The 20,490-nt window shown below is 44.1% G+C and overlaps 1 protein-coding gene across 15 annotated transcripts in view; it reads left to right on the forward strand.

Annotated features, from left to right (window-relative positions):
• The window catches only part of CACNA1A (calcium voltage-gated channel subunit alpha1 A), a 261,713-nt gene that overhangs the window by 89,295 nt on the left and 151,928 nt on the right, over positions 1 to 20,490 (forward strand). For 7 of the 15 annotated variants that reach the window (XM_077924392.1, XM_077924388.1, XM_077924395.1 and 4 more), the window contains exons 1-2: positions 6,414 to 6,539; positions 7,892 to 8,031. In XM_077924392.1, the coding sequence (XP_077780518.1) occupies positions 6,447 to 6,539; positions 7,892 to 8,031 (233 nt within the window). In that variant the 5' untranslated portion in view covers positions 6,414 to 6,446. Of the gene's footprint in view, positions 1 to 6,413; positions 6,540 to 7,891; positions 8,032 to 20,490 lie in introns of those variants that run through there. The other 8 variants (XM_077924394.1, XM_077924390.1, XM_077924393.1 and 5 more) reach the window with 2 other exon arrangements.

Here is a 20,490-nt window from a genome sequence, read left to right on the forward strand (position 1 = left end):
TTCAGTTGTGTGAGCCTCCCCCCCCCCCCCCGAGACTCTGAAGTGAACAGCCCAGGCATAGTTTCTGTTCACATTAGTGGCTTGAAATGCAGCAAGATCTTCCCCCACCCCAGCTGCAGTTCAGGCTGCATTTGCACAGTGCTGTTCATATCTGAGAGGGGTTGTGGATGTTGCCACCTGATGTGCATGGCATTTTGGGTTTCCTTGCCCCTGCAAAACGCACAAACCTAGAACTTATTCCTTATGCCAGTGTGTGCCTTGGCACCCTGGGGTGCCTTGAATGATGGTCAGGGGTGCTGCGGGCAACACTGGCCTCCATCCCTCTTTCCTTCCATCTCTCCTCTGCCTCCCAAAGGCTTGCACAGCTGTTTGTTGCAGCAGCCCTGGCTACAAGCTACCCAGGCAAATGGTACCTCTAGGGCTGGCCAGGGGGTGCTGCTTGCCAGGAGCTGAGGTGGCTCAGAGACCAGGGGTGGCTGTGACAATGCCTGGAGGACTCCCAAGGAGAGGGGAGAGAAGAGGAGGCTGAGGGAACCCTCCACAAGGGAGGGGTGAGGGGCTGCCAGCTCTGCTGGCAAGGGGTGACATATCTGGGCTCCTGAGTCCCACAGGGGTGCCACAGAAAGAATGTAGTTGGTCAAGGGAACCTTGGACTCAAAAAGGTTGAAAACCTCTGTTTTTATGCTATCACTTGTGCATTTGCAACAGCTGTTAGATTGTGTTCACACTTCCATTTACTCCTCATCTACTGCTCTATTCAGATTGAAGCAGGTTTAGGGGGGGGGACAGCAATATATTGTCAAGAAACTACAGGGTCGAGATGGAGTGTGGCTCACATCTTATGAATGTAGCTTCAAAAATGAGCACTGGGCATGCACTGGATGCAGAGTAAGCAGTAATGTGAACATCCCCAGACTTACCATATTTGAGAACTAGAAATATGTGTGAGAAGCAGAGGAGGATGCCTGGAATTTCAAGAGGGAACTGAAGAAAAAAGAGTGGGGACATAAAAGCGAAATTTATTGTTGAGCATAATATGTGAATTAGTTCAGGGTTGGATTTTGGTAATATGGCACCCTGAGCTAGGGACAAAATTTGGCACCCTCACCTAAATATTTCTTATTTTCACAATAATTCCTTTTGGTATAGTTGCTTTTTTAAAAATAGATCTTCTCAGTAGGCACCTGTATCAATATACAGTGGTACCTCGGGTTAAGAACTTAATTCGTTCTGGAGGTCTGTTCTTAACCTGAAACTGTTCTTAACCTGAGGTACCACTTTAGCTAATGGGGCCTCCCGCTGCCACTGCACGATTTCTGTTCTCATCCTGAAGCAAAGTTCTTAACCCGAGGTACTACTTCTGGGTCAGCAGAGTCTGTAACCTGAAGCGTCTGTAACCTGAAGTACCACTGTAGTAGTTGTTGTTGTTTGCACTCGCTTGGCTTTCCATAAATCCAGGGCAGATTAGTTACCACCTAGCACACTTGAATGATCATGCCCAAATGTAGGAAAGGATGGATTCCTCCCTCTCTTTTATTTCAGTGTACAGTAGTACCTCGGGTTACATACGCTTCAGGTTACATACGTTTCAGGTTACAGACTCCGCTAACCCAGAAATATTACTTCGGGTTAAGAACTTTGCTTCAGGATGAGAACAGAAATCGTGCAGCCGCGGCGCAGCGGCAGCAGGAGGCCCCATTAGCTAAAGTGGTGCTTCAGGTTAAGAACAGTTTCAGGTTAAGAACGGACCTCCGGAACTAATTAAGTACTTAACCCGAGGTACCACTGTATAGCCAAGTGTGTCATCAACATCAGTACAAAACTGGGTGGGATTTATTCCTTAATTTTAAAAGAGGGGGCGGTGGTGGTGATCTTATAAATGCAGACCTGGAACATATGGTCGTTGGATGGCCATAGGAAGGAAACTGCATCTTGTGTATTTGGGCAAGAACCCAAGCTATACACCCCTCGCCCCTTTTTGAGCCTGGCTCTGGATCATGGAGTCGCCCTCGGGACTCAGAAACCACGGAGCCTGGCTTGGCGCGCCTGCGAGCTCGGGGAGCTGAGCTGCCTTTTTCGAGAGGCCTCCTCCTCGCCCTCTTTTTCCGCTCAAGGAGCTGGCTGGTGTTCTCGCCTCGCCTTCCCCTCGCGTCCCCGGCTCACTCTCCCTCCTCCCCCCGCATCTCTCTCCTCCACCGGATCCGCTGATTCAGGCATCTTTCCGCGCAAGCCAATCAATGGGCAGGAAGGGCCTGCAGCGGGCTCCGTGGCTCAGCAGCTGACGGTGCTGTGCTGCTGCGAGGCAGGCGGCGCGCACTGCAGTCTCAGATCCTCCTGCCCACCTACCCACCCCAAGAACTGGGCCGGTCCCAGCGGCACGTTTCAGCGCCTGCCTCCGCTGCTCCACTTTTTAAAGCAAGCTCGTTCGCTGGCTGCTGCGAGCTCTTTTCCTTTTGACCCTTTCAGCGCCGAGTCGTAGTGATCCAGCGGGGGAGGGGGGAGGCGCATTGGTTTGCAGGAGCAAAGCAATGAGCATGGGGGGGGGGGGCAGAGAGCAGGGGCTTGAACTCCGAGTGGAGAACGAGGAGGGAGGCAGCCTCTGTCCGGAGCATCAGCAGAGGTTTGAGTTCCTGGCTCAAGTACGGGGATATCTTCAAGAAAGGGCTCAGATGCATGCAGATCTGTTTGCATTCCAGCCCCTTGCTATGGAAGCTGTGCCTTGTATGTGTAGCAGCTGGTTCTGGTGTCTCTTGAAAGTTGGGATCTCTATACAAAGGGTGCTTCCGGATGACCTGTTTGTTGAGAATTCATCCTGATTTGCTCATTTGCAGGGAGATTAGGCAGCACTGGCTATTTAATAAACATTCTTTCTGATTTGTTTCTGGGGAGGTTAGATGATGTTGTATCACATCAAGGGATAGCCCACACATTCCTTTATATTTTCCTGTTTCTTTTTAAAACAACTGTAATTAGGCAGCCTGAATTTGCCAGTATGTGGTTGAATTGCATAAAAAATAGGGATGGTCTAGATGATCCTATAATCAGAGGCACTCTTCTCCAAGCAGTGTGTGTGTGTGTGTGTGTGTGTGTGTAAGCTACACCTAGATCAGGCAGGCTGAAGTCCTAGAGCCTAACACCAATTTCTAGAATAGATATAGTTACAGGTAGGTAGCCGTGTTGGTCTGCCGTAGTTGAAACAAAATTTAAAAATTCCTTCCAGTAGCACCTTAGAGACCAACTAAGTTTGTTATTGGGATGAGCTTTCGTGTGCATGCACACTTCTTCAGATACACTGAAACAGAAGTCACCAGACCCTTATATATAGTGGGGAGGGGTATTACTCAGAAGGGTGGTGGGAATGGGTGATTGGCTGATAGGGGTGGTAAAGCTGTTGACGACTGTTAATGACTACTGCTGGTCTTACAGTTTTGGTTTTTCCTCCACTTCCTCCAATAATTCAAACTTTCGTTTCTTTTGGAATTCATGATAATTTGGTCACTTGATGCAGATTAATCAGCATCTTGGAAAACCTTTCAAAAACACCTTTGAAAAAAAATTAAGAGAGGATTGTCCGAAATTCCAAGATCTGGTATTTTAAATCCTAGAAGGGAATGAACTGTGTTAAATTCCAAACTGTTTAGTGTTAAGTTGGCCAAAGTCAGTTTAAGAATGTGTGAGACCATCCATTTAAGCATTTCTAAGTCTGTCAGTAAGATCCTACCCTGTCAAAGACTGAATAAGACCCATAAATAGAACCACACCTTTGTGCTCTTGTGCCCAAGGTCAGCATTTTTTTCAGTAGCTGCTGATTACAAACAATAAGCTGTGTGTGTGTTTACAGATTTGGGAAAGATTTCTTTGGGTGAGGCATTTATATTAAGAGCTTTTATTGTGCTTCCTGTTTATATTCCATAATGACCAGAGATTTAGTTGCTCATGCTCCTGAAGAATAATCACTTGTGGTCTGAAACACAAGTGGAACAATTGACTCTCCTGCTTTCCCTAATAGATGCTTTTGGCGCAGTGCTGGTAGTGATCAGTTAGCACTTAGTGCAGCTACCTTTCCCATCATTGCACCTCCACAAAGGCTCAAGTGGTTCATGCAACACCTCCTATATGACTTGGCTTGTGTGTCAGGTCCTGAGCATCAGGTCTCCATGGAGAAAGATGAGCAGGTGCTTCCTGGCAGGTGTGTTTCCAGATTTCCTATAGATTCCCTGCCCTGAAGCTCCCACACGGAGCCTCACCTCAGCAGGTGGAACAGTGGGTGCAAGAATCAACCACTTCACACAGGTAAGCCAATGAGGAGCCTATTGTTGGAGGATGAGAGATGGTATAGGCCGCATAATTGTACCTGCTTCCCATCCAGCAAATCTCCACTACCATGGACATGAACCGGGAAACCCATGCACACAACAAAAACAAATTCCAGGTAATATATTGCCACAAGCATGGGGAAGAAATGAAAATGGCCACAAGAAAAGGGCATGGAGTGCTCCAGCTGCAGGCCAGCCACTCACATAGGAACATAGGAATCCACCTTATACCAAGACAAACCATTATTCTGTTTAGCTCAGTACTCAGTACTCAGCAATGCTAGGGTTTCAAACAGGGCTCTCCCAACCCTGCATGAAGATGCCAGTGTACTTGGTAGACATGTTTGCTGTGTGTTCACCAGTGTGTCCTGGCTAAGACTATAAAGTCTGTCTTACTATTAAGTAGAGTGAAGCAGCCACGTTGGGGGCTGGAGAACAACTACAAGGCATTGGAGGACAGAGCTATGTGTCCTGCAACCTGCCCTGTTTCTCCTAAGTTATCCTGCTGTCCTCAGGTGTGGTGTCAAGGATGCTGTCTCTCTGCAAGTGCTGAAGGGACCTGTTGAAAGGGTGGGCATCTTGTCCCTCACCTCAGTCAGAAAAATATCTTGGGCCAGCCCTGAGAACTAGAGATGCATGCCCAGTGGGCAATGCACAATAGAGCTGTGGATTGGTGCGGCTCCAAGGATGAATGGATGCTTCTCATTCCATTTTGTTTGTTATTGAGTTCAAAATGCACAGATTAAACATCTGCACACAGCTGGCTCTAAAGAAAATCCTGATCTGTATCTGCAAAAGCTAAGACAGGAGCTCTTTACTCACAGCAAAAGCAGGAGTCTGGAAGTCCTGTTTCCAGCTCTCTTGCTGCAGAGCTCTTGAATGGCACAGGGCCAATGGCTTGGCTCCTCTGTGAAACAGTGACAGCGTCACTGACCCTCCTAATATTCCTCTAAACGATGTTTAAAGAGGGTTCAAGTCAAGTATGAATAATCTAGACTCACAACTGCAAAATTCACACTCCATGTAACTGTGAGGATAGCCAACTGCAAGTCACTGAAGCCCTCTTATCTTCATGGCTTTTAATTGGGAGCTCTTACTTTTGAGATATCTATGCATTTCTTTAATAGATGCTCATAAACACACAGAGCGAGGAGATGGAGCATCAAGGAAATTGTACAGCCAGGCACTCCTGTTCCTATTTAAGTGAATTAGATCCAAACGTAACACCATTACACTTGTACACATGGTTGCTTGACTCATGGAGTAAATTACTCCAGATAATGTGCTTTTTATCATTCAGAATTCAATATATCCCTATCAACTCTCAATATTGGTATAAATTAATGTTCTGAACACAAAAGAAAGGAGGAGTTTAAAAGGTTACTGCAAGATAAAGTATTATATGAAGAAGCTTGTGTGTAATGAGTAAATGATAAAACAGGGCATAGTAAGGAACAGACTTGTAGGGCTGCTTTCTTTTTCTAGCCTCTGTTTCTGGCCTCTGTTCTGTTAATGTGAATACGCAATGTTAATCTCTGCACGGCCTGCAACTGGCATTCACTGAAAAACCTTGGTGGATTTTGGAGTAGATGTCAGAATTTTCAGAAAGGACAGCATTGATTGTATTTTGGTGAAGGTGAAGAATTGTCACTGTGCTCTACCCAGGAAGTTGAGGTGCTCTAGAAATTATCTCTATTGGCATTAATCAAATGATGATGTTGATTTGTAGCTGCACTCAGGAAAATTGCACTGGTGACTAGTCAATATTTGTCCTTTGTTGTATCCAATGATTTCAAACCACCTTATTATTTGTTTATATCCCACTTTCCCCCCTGACAGGGGCTCAAGGAAGTATATTTTTGACCTTAGTGCTTAAATTTGTGTTTTCATTTGAAACATAGAAAGTACAAAGAATGGCATTGACTGGAACACAGATTTTATTCCACTTCGAAGCCATTCTCTTCTGCACATTGCAGGCTAAAGAACATTCTAAACATCCTTCATATGTATCTGATCCAAGGTGGGTAGACCGCATTTACTTGAGGAGTGGGGCTCTTTGTTTTGACTGAACCTAGAAGATCCTACCTTATGCAATACTTTCCTTAACTGTTCCTCACTCCTTTTGAATACATGATTTTAGCAACCATCATAGCAAACTGCATTGTTCTTGCTCTGGAGCAGCATCTGCCTGATGGAGACAAGACGCCAATGTCAGAACGACTGGTGAGTAGCAGCCTCTCCCTTTTAAACGTTGTTATGGCAGAGTTAACGGAGCATTAAAATAATGTCAAAAATTAGAGTCCTGTGTCAAGTTCCTTCTCCCTTTCCGTAAGGCACAATAAACTTAACCTGTGCCTTGACAATGTTACGTTTTGCGTTTCCCTGCCAGCATTACCAAGTGATGTCGAGCTAAGGTCGCCAACTCAGAAATTCTGGTGCATGGTTGGAATGTAGAAGTGGAGCCAGGGCCTAGGAGGAGTTTCTGCCTCATCTAGTGGGTCCAGGTGTTGGGTGCTGCCTATTTACCTAACACATCCAGCTATTTATGTAAAAACTGTCAGGGGGGTGCCCTTGCCCCTTGCTTATCTGGTATCATTCAAGAGAGTAAGAAAACCAAGCAGACGCTCCCCTCCCCCACAACCGGTTGGCAATTCTATGTGGAATGCTAGTCAGTGGCGTAGCGTGGGGGGTGCAGGGGGGGCCGGCCGCACCGGCCGCAACACCTGGGGGTTAGGGTTAGGGGGCGCAAATCCATGGGTTAGGGGGCGCAAATTACTTGCCTTGCCCCGGGTGCTGACAACCCACGCTACACCACTGATGCTAGTGGGGAAACATACATTATAGGGTCAGGTCACAGGGGGCACAGAGGGAGAGATGGAAGCGCCACACTCAATTTCTGTTTTCAGTAGCAGGCTCATGCTCCCTTTAACATTACTTCTGCCCCTAGAATAGTGCCCCCATACATTTTCTTTCTTTTCCTGTTTACCGCAGCAGCTGACATGGGAACTGGAGATATTTCTCTGGGTTGAGAGTTCTCTTTCTCAGTATTGCTCACACCGTCCAAATCTAACAGATTGACCCAAACACAGCTTTCACTGGACTTGTTTTCATAAAATATTGTTCATGCATGTGATTGAATGAAAATTGGGAGTGGTGGCTCACTAGCAGCCTCCATAATTTGGATTTAAAGTTTGTGTCATACCTAATCCTATGCATATTTTCCTCAGATGCATTGATAAGGTCTTAGTAGCCTGGCTCATATTGGATACCCTGATAAAAGGCAGCAAATGATTTTTGTATTCTAATAATAATTGGTATTAATAGATATGTTGGGAAAGAGAAAAATGTTCCTAGAATATATACCTTAAATTAAGATCCAAGAGACCAAAGTTCCCTCCTCACTACGTAACTCCTTCAGAACTTGTCATTTTATCTTTGAACCCAATCCTGCCTCACATTATTGTAGTGATGATAAAATGGGGAAGAGGACCATATTGGTTTCCCTGAGCTAATTGGAGGAAGGGTGGAATAAAAATTTAACATATAAAAATTTTCCCTTGTGAATCTCTCCTTAGGATGACACAGAACCATACTTCATTGGAATATTTTGTTTTGAGGCTGGAATTAAAATTATTGCCTTAGGATTTGCTTTCCATAAAGGCTCCTACCTAAGGAACGGCTGGAATGTGATGGACTTTGTGGTGGTTCTCACAGGGTAAGTAGCTGGTTTTTAAATTGTTATCAGTTCTTGTTTAATTTCAGTCTGGTAGAGGCACTTCTGTCTAGCGGACATTGGGCAGTGTCAAGAGTCAAGAAGGGAGTTTGAATTCTCAGATTCTGTTCTCTGACAAGCAAGGAGAGGGAAGTCTAGTTAGAACAGGGGAAGGCTTGGCATAAGGTCTTCTGGCTTGGATTCCAGTTTTGAGATGCAAGTTGAATGCTGATTTAGCCATCAGTCCTGTCTCTCTAAATCATGCTACAGCCAAGTTATGCATCTTAAAGAATCTAAGCCTCATAGATATGCTTGTAGTGATATACAATCATTCTTCTTCTTTTTTATAAAAAAATGCAGACATTTCATATTGAAAACAATTATTGTAGAGATGGAAGGAATGTGTTGGTAATATCATGAATTCTAGCCAATAGGTGCCTTCTGAAGGTGGCTTTTATTTCCTTTGTTTATTATTTGTTGGTTCTACACATTTATAACCCCTGCCTTTCCACTATTCAATGCAATTTCCTACCAATTCACACTCTGCCGTGCTGAAAATTTGCAGAATGTTTTTTTTTAAAAAATAATAAAAATATTTTAACTTATCATCAAAAATGGTATATTTGTCCTGCATGCTGTGGGGTGCTTTCAAACTTCCCACCACCACTGCTCTTCAAATGTTGCATATACCTTCACCATTAGAATTCCAAATGGAAGGTTTGGGCTGTTGCTCATCTTTGCCACTAACTTCTGCTGGTTCTCCCTTGTTAGCAGACGTGTAGGCTAATAGAGATACATAATTTTTGGACACCGTCATGTTTTTGGTCACCACAGCTTTAAGGCTGGCCCATGAGCATGAATTTCTGGGTCTTTTGTGTAGCATGTACATCCTGCCTGCGAAGCTGTGTGCTCTCATACTTTTCTAGTTTGCAGTGCTTGTTCCCTGCTGCTTCCCAACCTGCTCACAATTCCTCTGATGGGAACAAAAGCTTTTTCCTCCCGAAACAAAGATGTTTATTGGTGGTGGAGTGTTCACAACACCCACAGAGGCTCTCATTTGTTGTGCATTCTTGGATATGAGAAGAGCATCTAGTCAGCAGAGAGAAGTCCATGGAGAGAGTGCTGGGCTATTTGCAGGTTTGCTCCGCCATGCCTTGCAGCTTCTCTGATGCTTCAGTGTATGTAAGCTGATGTGCTTTACTCCTGCAGTTTCAACAGGTGTCTTGTTACGGTGGTTTATATTTCTTTGAGACTGATTGAAGGGGGATTGTAGCGCTGATAAAATCCGATTATTTGCCCGCTTTGGTGGCTTCTGTCATCTTTGAACAAAGCATGAAAACTTTTCCTCTCTTTGTCTGATGCCTCTGTTTCAAGGCAGCTTTGAATTTGACTAAGAGAAGCCCGGGTTCAAATCCCGCCTCATCTATGAAGCTGAGCCACTAACTCACAACCTTGCCTACTTCACAAAGTTGTTGAGAGGATATATATATATGAATGAGAGAGAGAGGTCACTTTTTACAATGAAAAGCGCTCTAACAAAGAGAAATGAGAATGCCACAAACCCCTGAGAGCTAAAATTCAAGTGAAGCTCCCATTACATGGAATTGCTGTTCTGAGATTGCTTTCTCTCCTTCCTTCTTTGTATTTCCCTAGGAACAGTAATTCATAGAGTACTTGGAAGCAAGGTTTTCAGAAGCCATTTTAGTTTAGAGAGTATATCTCTAAGAAAAATCTGAAGAAGTCAGTGCTCCTACTTGGACAATGCCACTGCTGTTCTGGTTTACTTGTCTTTTTAGGCACTTTGATCACTACAGGCACTGTTTCTGTTGGCATACCCATGGGTTCTAGACAGGGCCGGATTTAGGTTTGATGAGACCCTAAGCTACTGAAGGTAATAGGGCCCTTTATATAGCAGGCGGGGCCCATTACATACATCAAAGGAGCCTACACAACACAAAACACTTGCTGCACGTAGGTTTTATTTTATTTGTTTTTTATCTTATATTTTGGAAATATACATCCAGGTTTTTTCCTTTAAATTTTTTTGGGGCCCCCAAGAGAGTGGGGCCCTAAGCTACAGCTCATTTAGCTTATACGTAAATCCGGCACTGGTTCTAGAATTGCAGTGGTTTAAATGGTTTGAAATAAGTGCTGATTCATGTGCTCCTTTTGGACACCTAAGTATTTCTAGCTTTCTGTGGATTGCACCCACTGAGCCTGTTGTCCAAAGAAAATTTGTCCCTGCATCATTCCTATGGATTACTCTCTGGTCTGCTTCACACAGGACCTTCTGTCCACAAGGAACACCCTGAACAGTTCCTGGGGATACGCATAAGCAGAGGAACATCACTGTAGGCTTTGCAGCAAATAATATAGTAGCAGTTCCTGGGATTGGGGCAGGGGGAGTGCTGTTGTGATTCCAGTAACTCATGTTTAGCCGTTCAGTTTGGTTTACAGTGTTGTTTCTCCACAGGGATAGTGCCTGTCAGGGACTGGCAGGACACGGGCAAGTGTGCATCAGGGGAAGGGGGGCTGGAGTCTGACTTGTGGGAGAGGGGGCAGCGGTCTCTAGGGACCTGTACCAGCCAGGAGGCAACAATCAGAGGCAGGGGAAGCTTCAGAGCTGGAGGAAGAGGCAGGTGCAGCAAAGTGCTTTCCCCACCCTCCCCTGCACCACCGTCTCCCAGAACCAGAAGAGAATTGAAGCGGCAAAAACAGAAGCACTTCCACGCAGGCGTAGTCTCCATCTCCGTGTGTACAGCCCTTTGGGGGAAGGTACATAAACTGGGGGGGGGGGAGTGGTCCCCAGTTGCTGCAACTGCTCCATAGAGTGCAGACCTGGGAACAGCTGCCTAGTTGTCAGATTGGTGTGTGTAGGATTCCAGAGCGGTTGAAGTGACTGTGTTATCTGACAACAAAGAGTTATCTCTGCTATGTGCATTCTTTGGTTTGAAAGCGCCTTTGACAGTGACTTTGTAGTTTGGACTGTTCACACATAGGTGTGAAGCCATGTCAGACCTGGTCATGTTAGTACTTGGGTTCTTGAGGACACAGTCATCAACCAGAGGGTTTAGGTTTGTTAAGTTCCCTGGGGGTGGCTCTGCTTCCCATATTTCCAAAGCCAGTGTGGCTTCTTCCTGCAGAGGAGATCAGTTACATTTCCTGTTTGTCAGGAGTGAGGAAGGTGCTGTTGGACTCCAACTCTCATCAGCTCCAGTCTGCACAGCCAGTAGGCGTAGATGATGGGAGCACCTGAAGGGCCACTGCTTCTCCCACCCCTGCTCTGTGTTTTTTGGAGAGTGGTTGGTGAGTGGCTGTTTGATGCCCTCATTGTGTCTCCATTCAGTGCTGCTGAGGATTCTCAAGCTAAGATGGAAGGGAGCTGTGACTGGTGCAACATGCTAAAGAGGAGTGCCTGGAGGTGAAAAACAATGCAGTATATTTAATCTTGCTGCGTTCTTTGAACAGAATGAGAAGGTTAAGGGCCAAGCTAGATGTTGCACAAGGGATGTGTGGCGGCTGCCAAGAGCATCAGCTATCCTCTATTTCCTCTACGTATTTCCCTGGTAGCTAGTAATAGAAAACATGGGTCATCATCTCAGCACTTGGTGCTTCCCCGCATCTCTTTAAATAGGCTCTCAGCTTGTATACAGGTTGGTGGATGTGTTTTAAGGCTGTGACCAAAGAGACCGCACAGAGGCTGATTCACAGAACCCAAAAGACCAATTGCTGAGTGTTTTGTAGCACAAGCATTCTAGATTTATTCATTGGGCTTTGAAGAGAAAAATGGAAGGCTGTTTCTGATGAGTAGGAGGTAGCAGCGCAAATTAATGTCCTGCTTCACGTGTTCTAGGGCTGACCTCTGGCACCAAGGTGCTGAATTGCATGTTCTGGAAATCTGAACAGTACTGCTCTCGCAGGACTATATCAGTTCAGAATGCAGGTGGGGGGGTGATATACCTGAATGCCCCACACTCCGTGAGGCTTCCTTCACACATTCATCCAGAATGGCTAGGAAATTGCTGCCACTCTTTGCCCACTGCATCCGTAGCAGTACGCAATTCATTAGTATGCCAGGCGGCATTTGCTTCTTGATTAGGGAGTCCTCCCAGCACTATTACTTAAAGGAGCTTTCCAGACGTGCCCTGAATGCTAAGCGAGTCTCAGCCTGCATGCACAGCCAGAATGGTGAAAAGGCAGGGAGGGAGCAGGGATGCTGAAGGAGGTTCCCTGACACTTTGGCAGGCAAGCAGCTCGGCAAGCAGATCTTCTGGTCTCAGATTCAGATGATGCACTATAGGACTTTGGTAGAAGCGATTCATTTGTGGCTAGATCTCAATGGGCATTTGAACTTTTATGCATCCACATGTACAGCATGCTCTGCTTATTAATCTTTCTGTCTTTGTGCACATCAGTAGGCATGTTTGACCAGTGCACAAATGATATATTCATGGGGGGTATACCTCATGTAAATATAGTTTATTTTTCTATCAGTGCCTCCGAGAGCAACCACCACAGGAGTACGTGTGTGTGTGCCCAGTAGTATATATATGTGGAGGGGGGGTGTCTAATATTCTTCCACCTCACCTTTTTATGTGGACACATGATCATGTGCCTCTGGGTCCAGACAAAGAGCACTGATTAACACTCTGTACTGAAGGCAGCAGTCCAGTATAGCTCACTGTACATAGGTGTCTAGATTAGATTACTGTAATGCATTCTAGGTGGGGCTGTCCTTGAATATGCAATATGTGTCTTCCATGATGTTTACTCATACAGCTGCTCTAACCCATATAACACCACTTCTGAAGAGTTGATGTTGGCTGCTTGTATGCCACCAAGCCCAGTTCAAGACTTTATTGCGGTTTCCTGAACAAGTTAGGACCCAGTTAGCTGAAGGAGCAGCTCTCTTGGTCTTGTCTTGCCTTGCCTGAGTTTTAGAATGGGAGGCATTCCTTCTTGTTCCATCACCTATTGAAGCTTTAGCTTGAGATAGGGTCTTCTCAGTGGGGATACCCTAGCTGTTGAAAACTTTTCCCCACCAAGGTGTGGCTGGGATTAATAGCTGAGCTCTTCCTTGGCCTTTGGTGGAGATCAGGGTTATTGAGTTGCTTGGTATTCAGAAGCAACATTTGTGGTGGAGTAGAGCTGCCATCAATGCCGATATTGCTGCTTCTTAAATGAATGGTTGTGGAATCTGGGCTGCATGAATGCACCGGGGCAAGTGCTGCTGCCAGTTCAGCACTCCCAGTTGATGCACCCAAGGGGCCCTGGCTCATTGCATCTCCAGCCCAGCCATGCCCAGGTAAGCAGCTGTGTTGCAGTTGTTGGGAGGGCGGTTCTGTGGTTCTGCCCCACCACATGCTACTGTGGTGCCGCTTTTGGTATTGTTATAGGAAGCAGATTAAGCCATTGATATTTTATATAGTTTTGCTGCTTTATTGAATGAGTTAGTTTTATGCTTTTCTTTTTCCTTCCTTTGAATGTGAGCTGCTTGTGATGAAGGGAAGGATATATACCTTATAAATAAATGCCTTTTATTTTAAATATGGTGATATACATGACATTTTTTAGAATACAAGATCACTAGAAACCTTTCCAGATGCATGTTGTGGGTCTGTGCTCTGGGGACACCAAGGCTTGAAGCTCTCAAAAGTCTGGGGAAATTACCATCTCAAATCCCATATGAGGAGGTGGCCAAAGCACTCCCTGGTCCTTCAAAGGATGTTCTGTGTTTTGCTTGTCCAGTATACCCAGTATGTCCATGTTGTGAACAGCTCTAAGATATATGGATGAAGGTCGGTAAACAAATTTAATAAATAAATAAATAAATAAAAAGCCTGGGGTGGACTAACCTACAATTATTCAGGCTGCTCTGAAACTTGACTAAGCCCAAAGAATGATCCACCAACCATGCTACAACCTGGGGCTCACTATTTTTGGATGTCCTTGGAGGCTAGGTCAAAACCTGTGGTTGTCAAGATGCTGCCCCTCTCCTAGGCCCTAAACCCTGACTTGAGGTCGGGGCTCTCCTCTGCCTTCATCCCCAGTTCCATGTTCAGAGCTAGAAAGGGACTTCCTGGTTTGTCCCTTTGCTGTCTTCAGTAATGCAGTGGCCAAAGAAGCTCCCTCTCGCCACCCCCTCTATCTCCCAAACAATTATTATTATTATTATTATTATTATTATTATTATTATTATTATTTATCCTTTAGCTAGGATCACTGTGCAACAGTGGGGACAATTGCCACCCCTCTCTGCTGCTCCAGGGTTGAGAGGATGGTTGGGGCTCACCACATTTGCCAAAGGGTTGTGGAACCATCACCGTGGCAAGCAAAAAGAAAAGGGGGAAAAATGCTGAATCTGATCATAACCTCAAAAATAATCATAGATATTATGGTAACGAATAAACAAAAGGAAGTCATCTCATATTTGTTGGCAGCAGTGAAATTATAATATTCCAGTAAGTGGAGAATGCAAACGATCCCAACAACAAATGAATGGATTGAAAAATGCGGGGATTTTACTTTAATGGCAAAATTGACTCACTTTATAAAGACAAAAGAGAAAATATAGCTTTGAGAAAAATTGGTCATTTTAGGGTAGATTTGGTTACTCCCACAATCTGAAAATGGTTTTATGTTGTTTTGAATTATCCCATTCAAATTTATGAATAAAGAACTGACCAACTGTGTTAAAATTAAAATCCAAGATAAAACTTGTTGATTGTGAGTTGTATATACCTTCATGAGTATGTGGATATACATGATGTGCATATATATGTAAATAGTAGGCAATATCCAACTAACTTGTTCCATTAGTGCACGGATTTACACTTGTTTAGAAAACTTCCCCTCTCCTTTTCCTACGTATGTCCCGCCCCTGCCCAGATATGCTCCAGAGGACTGGGAAATCCCAAAAGCAGTTTTAGGAGGCATGGGGGTGGAGGAGACTGAGGAGAGAGTTTCACTGCTCAAGTGCAAATCCTTGTATTGATGGAACAAGTAAGTTGGATACCGATCAGCGTGTGTTTGTGTATTTATATGCAGGGCTTTTTTTCAGCCGGAACTCGCCAGAACTCAGTTCCAGCACCTCTCAGGTGGGCACCATTGTGAGTTCCAGCACCTCTTTTTCTAGAAAAATAGCACTGCATATATGTATATCTATATTTGTGTGTGTTTATGTGTATGTGTGTGTGTGTGTATATATATATATATATATATATATATATATATATATATATATACAGTATTCGCTTAAGCAGGAGAGTTGTATGTGTGTATGAACATGTGTATATATAGGTTTGTGTAGTTATGCAGAAATGAATGCATACCCAAAGAGAATGTATAGTGATCAGTCAAGGAAAATATAGAAATATTAAGATTGATATAAATTCATTTATGTTCATGGTGAATATATGCAAAAGGAAATTCTGAAGGTAGAGATTTCGGTATGTGATAGGAAGTGTCTCGAAAATCACTTATGGTTTGAAATAATATGTTTGAGTTCTATTCTTTTCTATACTATATGCTATATTTTTGAATATATTTAATATATTAGGTTTTCAAGAAACGTTCCTAATACTAATTCTGTTCCAGATTGTTCTACTGTTGTTCATGGTTAGCACTGAACATCTGTACTACTCTGTGGGCAGAAGATTCCTTCAGCATTTCTAGCAGAGACAATTAGTAGAAGTTGATTCTATTGCAAATTTTTATATGGTTCAAACGAGCGAGGTCTGTTTTTGGGGACAGTGCACCTAAAGTTTGACATATATGAACTGGAGGGGGGTGGGAATGCCTGCAGAGAAGCCTGTCAACTTTCCTTCATCCTCTATCCAACTATTGGGACTCTCTCTAATTGCCACAAAGGCTGTTATCCCAGGATTCAGTTCCCTTTCCAACTGTTCTGTGCATTCACACAGTTTCATATAGCTCCTTCTATACTCAGCTGAACTGAGGAGGATTTTCCAGAGCTATTTTAGTGTCAGATTTAAAAGGAAAGGAATGGTGCTAAGTTAAATTCTGAGGAGTGGGTGATCTTCCCACTTCCTTAATGTCACCACCACCATTGTAAGTAGTTTCCCACAACTCTGATCTTTACATGTCCCCTTCATGCTAAGCTAGTCTTCCTTGCTGCTGTTAACATAGTTGGTAGGTATTGATGTTGTTCCCTAATTGTAACCTCGTCAGGAAGAAAGAGTCTTACAATCATAGAGTTGGGACCACAAGGGTCATTTAGTTCAAACACCTTCACTGCAGGAATCTTTTTTGCCCAACGTGGGGCTCAAACCCACAGCCCTGAGATTAAGAGTCTCATGCTCTTACCAACTCCTCTTGGACAACTGTTCACTATTCCTTATGTCCCTGTAAAAATGCCCCAATATGGACATGTGAGTCATGACTCACAGCTAGATCACACCCTGACTGAAGGTGAGTTGCTAGTACTGCTACCACTGTTGCTTGTGTGGAATACGATAAGAAAAAAAGAAGGGATGCAGACAGATAGAGAAAAACAGTGAAGGAATTGATGTGGTAAAAATAATAATGTGGAAATTAATGGTGGGCCTGAAGGTCATTGCCTTAGACATTTGCTCTCCTCCTGTTCAGGCTATTCAGAGGACACTGAGGAGCGGAATAAAATATTACGAATTCCTAAACACAATAAGCTCTTTGTTTTAACAATCTACACCAATGTTTTAGGTCAGGGGTGTCAAACTCAAATTCATTGGGGGCCGCGGCGCCGCTAGAGGGCAGACGTTCTCTGGCTTGTAGGCTGCCGCGCATGCGCTGAAGAGGCGGCTTTCTTGTGTCCAAAAAAAAAGGGAGAATAAAAGGTGAAGGCTGGCGGCGGCTACACGGGCCACATGACAAGGTCTGGCGGGCCGGATTCGGCCCGCGGGCCTTGTGTTTGACACCCGTGTTTTAGGTGATGCTCCTGCATGGGACTGAATAAATATTCTAAAGGACAGGTTTCCTGGGATTATTCTAGCCCTGTGTAAGGGGAAGACGTGTGTTAATATGAAGCGCGTTTAGGAGACTGCCCCTTTCTCACTGCCTCAAGAAAGTTAGAGAGGATTACTCTGGATTCATAACATGCTGAATTTTGAGTGATTAATCATTTTTTAGGATTGGTAGCAGTGTTGTTGTGTAGGGATAACATATCGTCCATAGCATAGGGTAGATAATGTAACAATTGGCCTCATTTTGCCAATGAAGGACGTTCAGGGAAAAGGACACAATTTTAATGGAGCTGTTGGAGGACCGTTCTTGCTATGTGAAACACTTTAAAATGCCATCTCATTTCCTATTCAAACAAAAGTCTTTGTAGCTTACACTGTCTGCTCCACTTGTCATCCTCAGAGCTGGATCATGGAGGCAACTTGTCACAGCTGCTTGTAGCTTCATTACAGTATCCAGCGACAGTGGTTTGGAAAGTTAGTACCATCATCAAATGGAGAATGGAATCATAATAGGATTCTATTTGAACACAGCAATTCACCATTTGCCAAATATGGATGGATGGATAGAATAAGTGGGTAAAATGCACTTTATTATTATTATTTTTTAAGAATGAGATGAAGAAAAGAGCCCTGCATTCACATATTCATTCATGAAGACAAATATGGTTTTTTATACATCCGTAGAGTCTGGTGAGGGAGATGTAGAATATGACTACAAAGATGACACTACCTCTTATTTGTTAAAAACATTTATATCTGCCTCTCCAAAGCTTGAGTCAGCTTACAATAAAGATGACAACAGTAAAATCACAAAACAAAAAATATAAATAAATACAGCACGCATACCCTCAGCAAAGCTGTATAAAATTCATACCAGCAACATGATATTATTAAAACTCAGTGGCGGAAAGCTGATTGAAACAGGTGAGCTTTACTCCCCCTTTTGAAGATGAAGAGAGAAGGAAAAACCCTGAACCTTATCAGGAATGCTATTCCGTAGTCTCGGGGCAATCAAATTAAAGATCAAGCTCCTTTCTGCAGATGTCCTCACTTCATCCCACATAGACACACAGAGAAGGGGCTGACCTGCATAATGCAAACCGCAGTGGGGTTCATATGAGGATATACACATTTTGCATGTGCAGCCATTGGAAATCAATAATTTAAGAATGTGCTTTCTTTTGCTAGTGTGCCTTCGGTACCTGGGCCAGTCATGAATAGACCAGTTCAGATGTGGTCATCATATTTGAGCCTTTAGCTCACATACTGCCTTCTCATGCTCTGATTCCATCATTCATTTCCTGTGTAAGGAAACCCATTGTTCAAACAATGTAAAACTGATTTTCGATTCTAGTTTGGAAGCAAGCTACAGTTTGTGCAAACCATTGCTTGTCCAATTTGGAGGTAATAGCAAAATATGGCTTGCTCAAAACAAGAGAGGAGGGAGTTGGAGTGTGCAAGAGTGGTGGAGGGAGTTCAGGAGTTGAAAGCTTTGAGCCAACAGCCAAACCACGATTTGCCCTCGGAGTGTGTCAACAGTCGTGCTCACTGCAAAACACATACAAACATAGGTGGCAGATTATATCAATGAGATGACTCCCATTGCCATGGCAACCAACATGAATGAGCATAAGAAGGTAACTGTGAAGAATGTGAATGGGAAATGTCCAGTTGCTATGGTGATCCAGTAAATGGAAAGAGCCCCTCTGGTGTGACATAAGCAGGCTCATCTGCAGGCAGAAGCTCTTCTCACACTTCACCTGATGGACAAGTAATAATAGAGTGAGTGTCTCGCTCAGGGTAAAGGGATTGGGACCAAATAGGTATATATTCATAGGAAAGTCCCTTAGGTATTTACAGGACCCAACCAATAACCCAAGTGTGGATATGAGAACCTATGACTGCAAGCCCTATTTATTGCAATGGTATGTTTATGGGAAACTGGGTAGAGTAATTAATACAATTGGCAAGATAAGTGACTTGGAAGTCATAGGTCAGACTCACCTATATAATTATACCAGCAGTGTACAAAAAGGGGGCTAAAAATGGAGGGTTGATTCTGGAAGTATGTGAAGCAAAGCGTGCCAAGTATGAATGGGGAAATTTCTCTATATCTGGTTCATATCACTTTCACGTGTTTTTACCCATTATTCCATTCCATTTATGCATTAATTTGTGATTTCTAAATAAAACATTTCAATATATATTTAAATGTGTGTTTTCTTTAAATGCATATTTTCATATGTCCAGACAGCCTAGAACTGGGTCACAATATCTTGAGAACTGTGAAATCTGGTGGATGGCTGTGTTCTGGTATTACGAATTAGTCTCAGATGTGCTGATTATTTAAAACATCCATTCCAGGCTGGATTACGTCAGGATAGTACTCATGCATCTGTCTGGTCAGGGTCACAGGGTAAGTTGCTCGGGCAATAGAAGTGGAGAAGGAGATACATTCTTCTGGCATTCAGCCATTGGTTACTGTGAGTCACTAGACTTTCACCTTTCAGTTCATTGGTTACTGTGAGTCACTAGACTTTTCACCTTTCAGTTCTCTAAACCAACTAGTGCAACCTGTGAGAGGTGTGACAGCTGTAATTCCCTCCTCTGGAATTACAGGGAATCTATGGAGCATAGGAGACGCTGATGGCACTGTGGGTTAAATCACTGAGCCTAGGACTTGCCGATCAGAAAGTCAGCGGTTCGAATCCCCGCGATGGGGTGAGCTCCCGTTGCTCGGTCCCAGCTTCTGCCAACCTAGCAGTTCGGAAGCACGTCAAAGTGCAAGTAGATAAATAGGTACCACTCTGGCGGGAAGGTAAACTGCGTTTCTGTGCACTGTTCTGGCTCACCAGAAGCAGCTTAGTCATGCTGGCCACATGACCCAGAAGCTGTACGCCGGCTCCCTCGGCCAATAAAGCGAGATGAGCGCTGCAACCCCAGAGTGGGTCACGACTAGACCTAATGGTCAGGGGTCCCTTTACCTTTACCTTTATGGAGCATAGATTCTTTTCTCTAACCAGTTCTAGAGCACAAGGCAAGAGAGGTATGGGTGCTAGAGACCAGGATTCTTTGGGTTTTCTTCCAGTCATGGAGGACAGGTATGGTATACCCAGGTAACTAGCCTAGTGTAGTGGTTAAGGTGTCAGACTAGGACCATTTGTTCTCAAATACCCATTACTAGATGAAGATTACTAGAAGACCCTACGAGTCCTTTAGGACCTCTATAGTTGTGTATTTATGAACTGTTTTGAGATGGGTCAGCAGCTACCCAGAAACAGCAGTACGTCATGAAGGTTCTTTGACCAACCAACACACACACTTCTGGTGATGTTCTCTGGCTCCACTGCAATGAAGTCTGTTTCCCATCTTATTAGGATGCCTATGAGTTCCCACTGGTTCCCATTGGAATCATTTGCTGCCCACACTGGTCCCAAACTGTGTATATGGACTTTCCGCACACCCTTTCCACGCGCAAAGCTAATTATAAATCTCGTGAACT

The sequence above is a fragment of the Podarcis muralis genome, chromosome 2 (assembly GCF_964188315.1).
Source record: "Podarcis muralis chromosome 2, rPodMur119.hap1.1, whole genome shotgun sequence".
NCBI classification, from domain to species: domain Eukaryota; kingdom Metazoa; phylum Chordata; class Lepidosauria; order Squamata; family Lacertidae; genus Podarcis; species Podarcis muralis.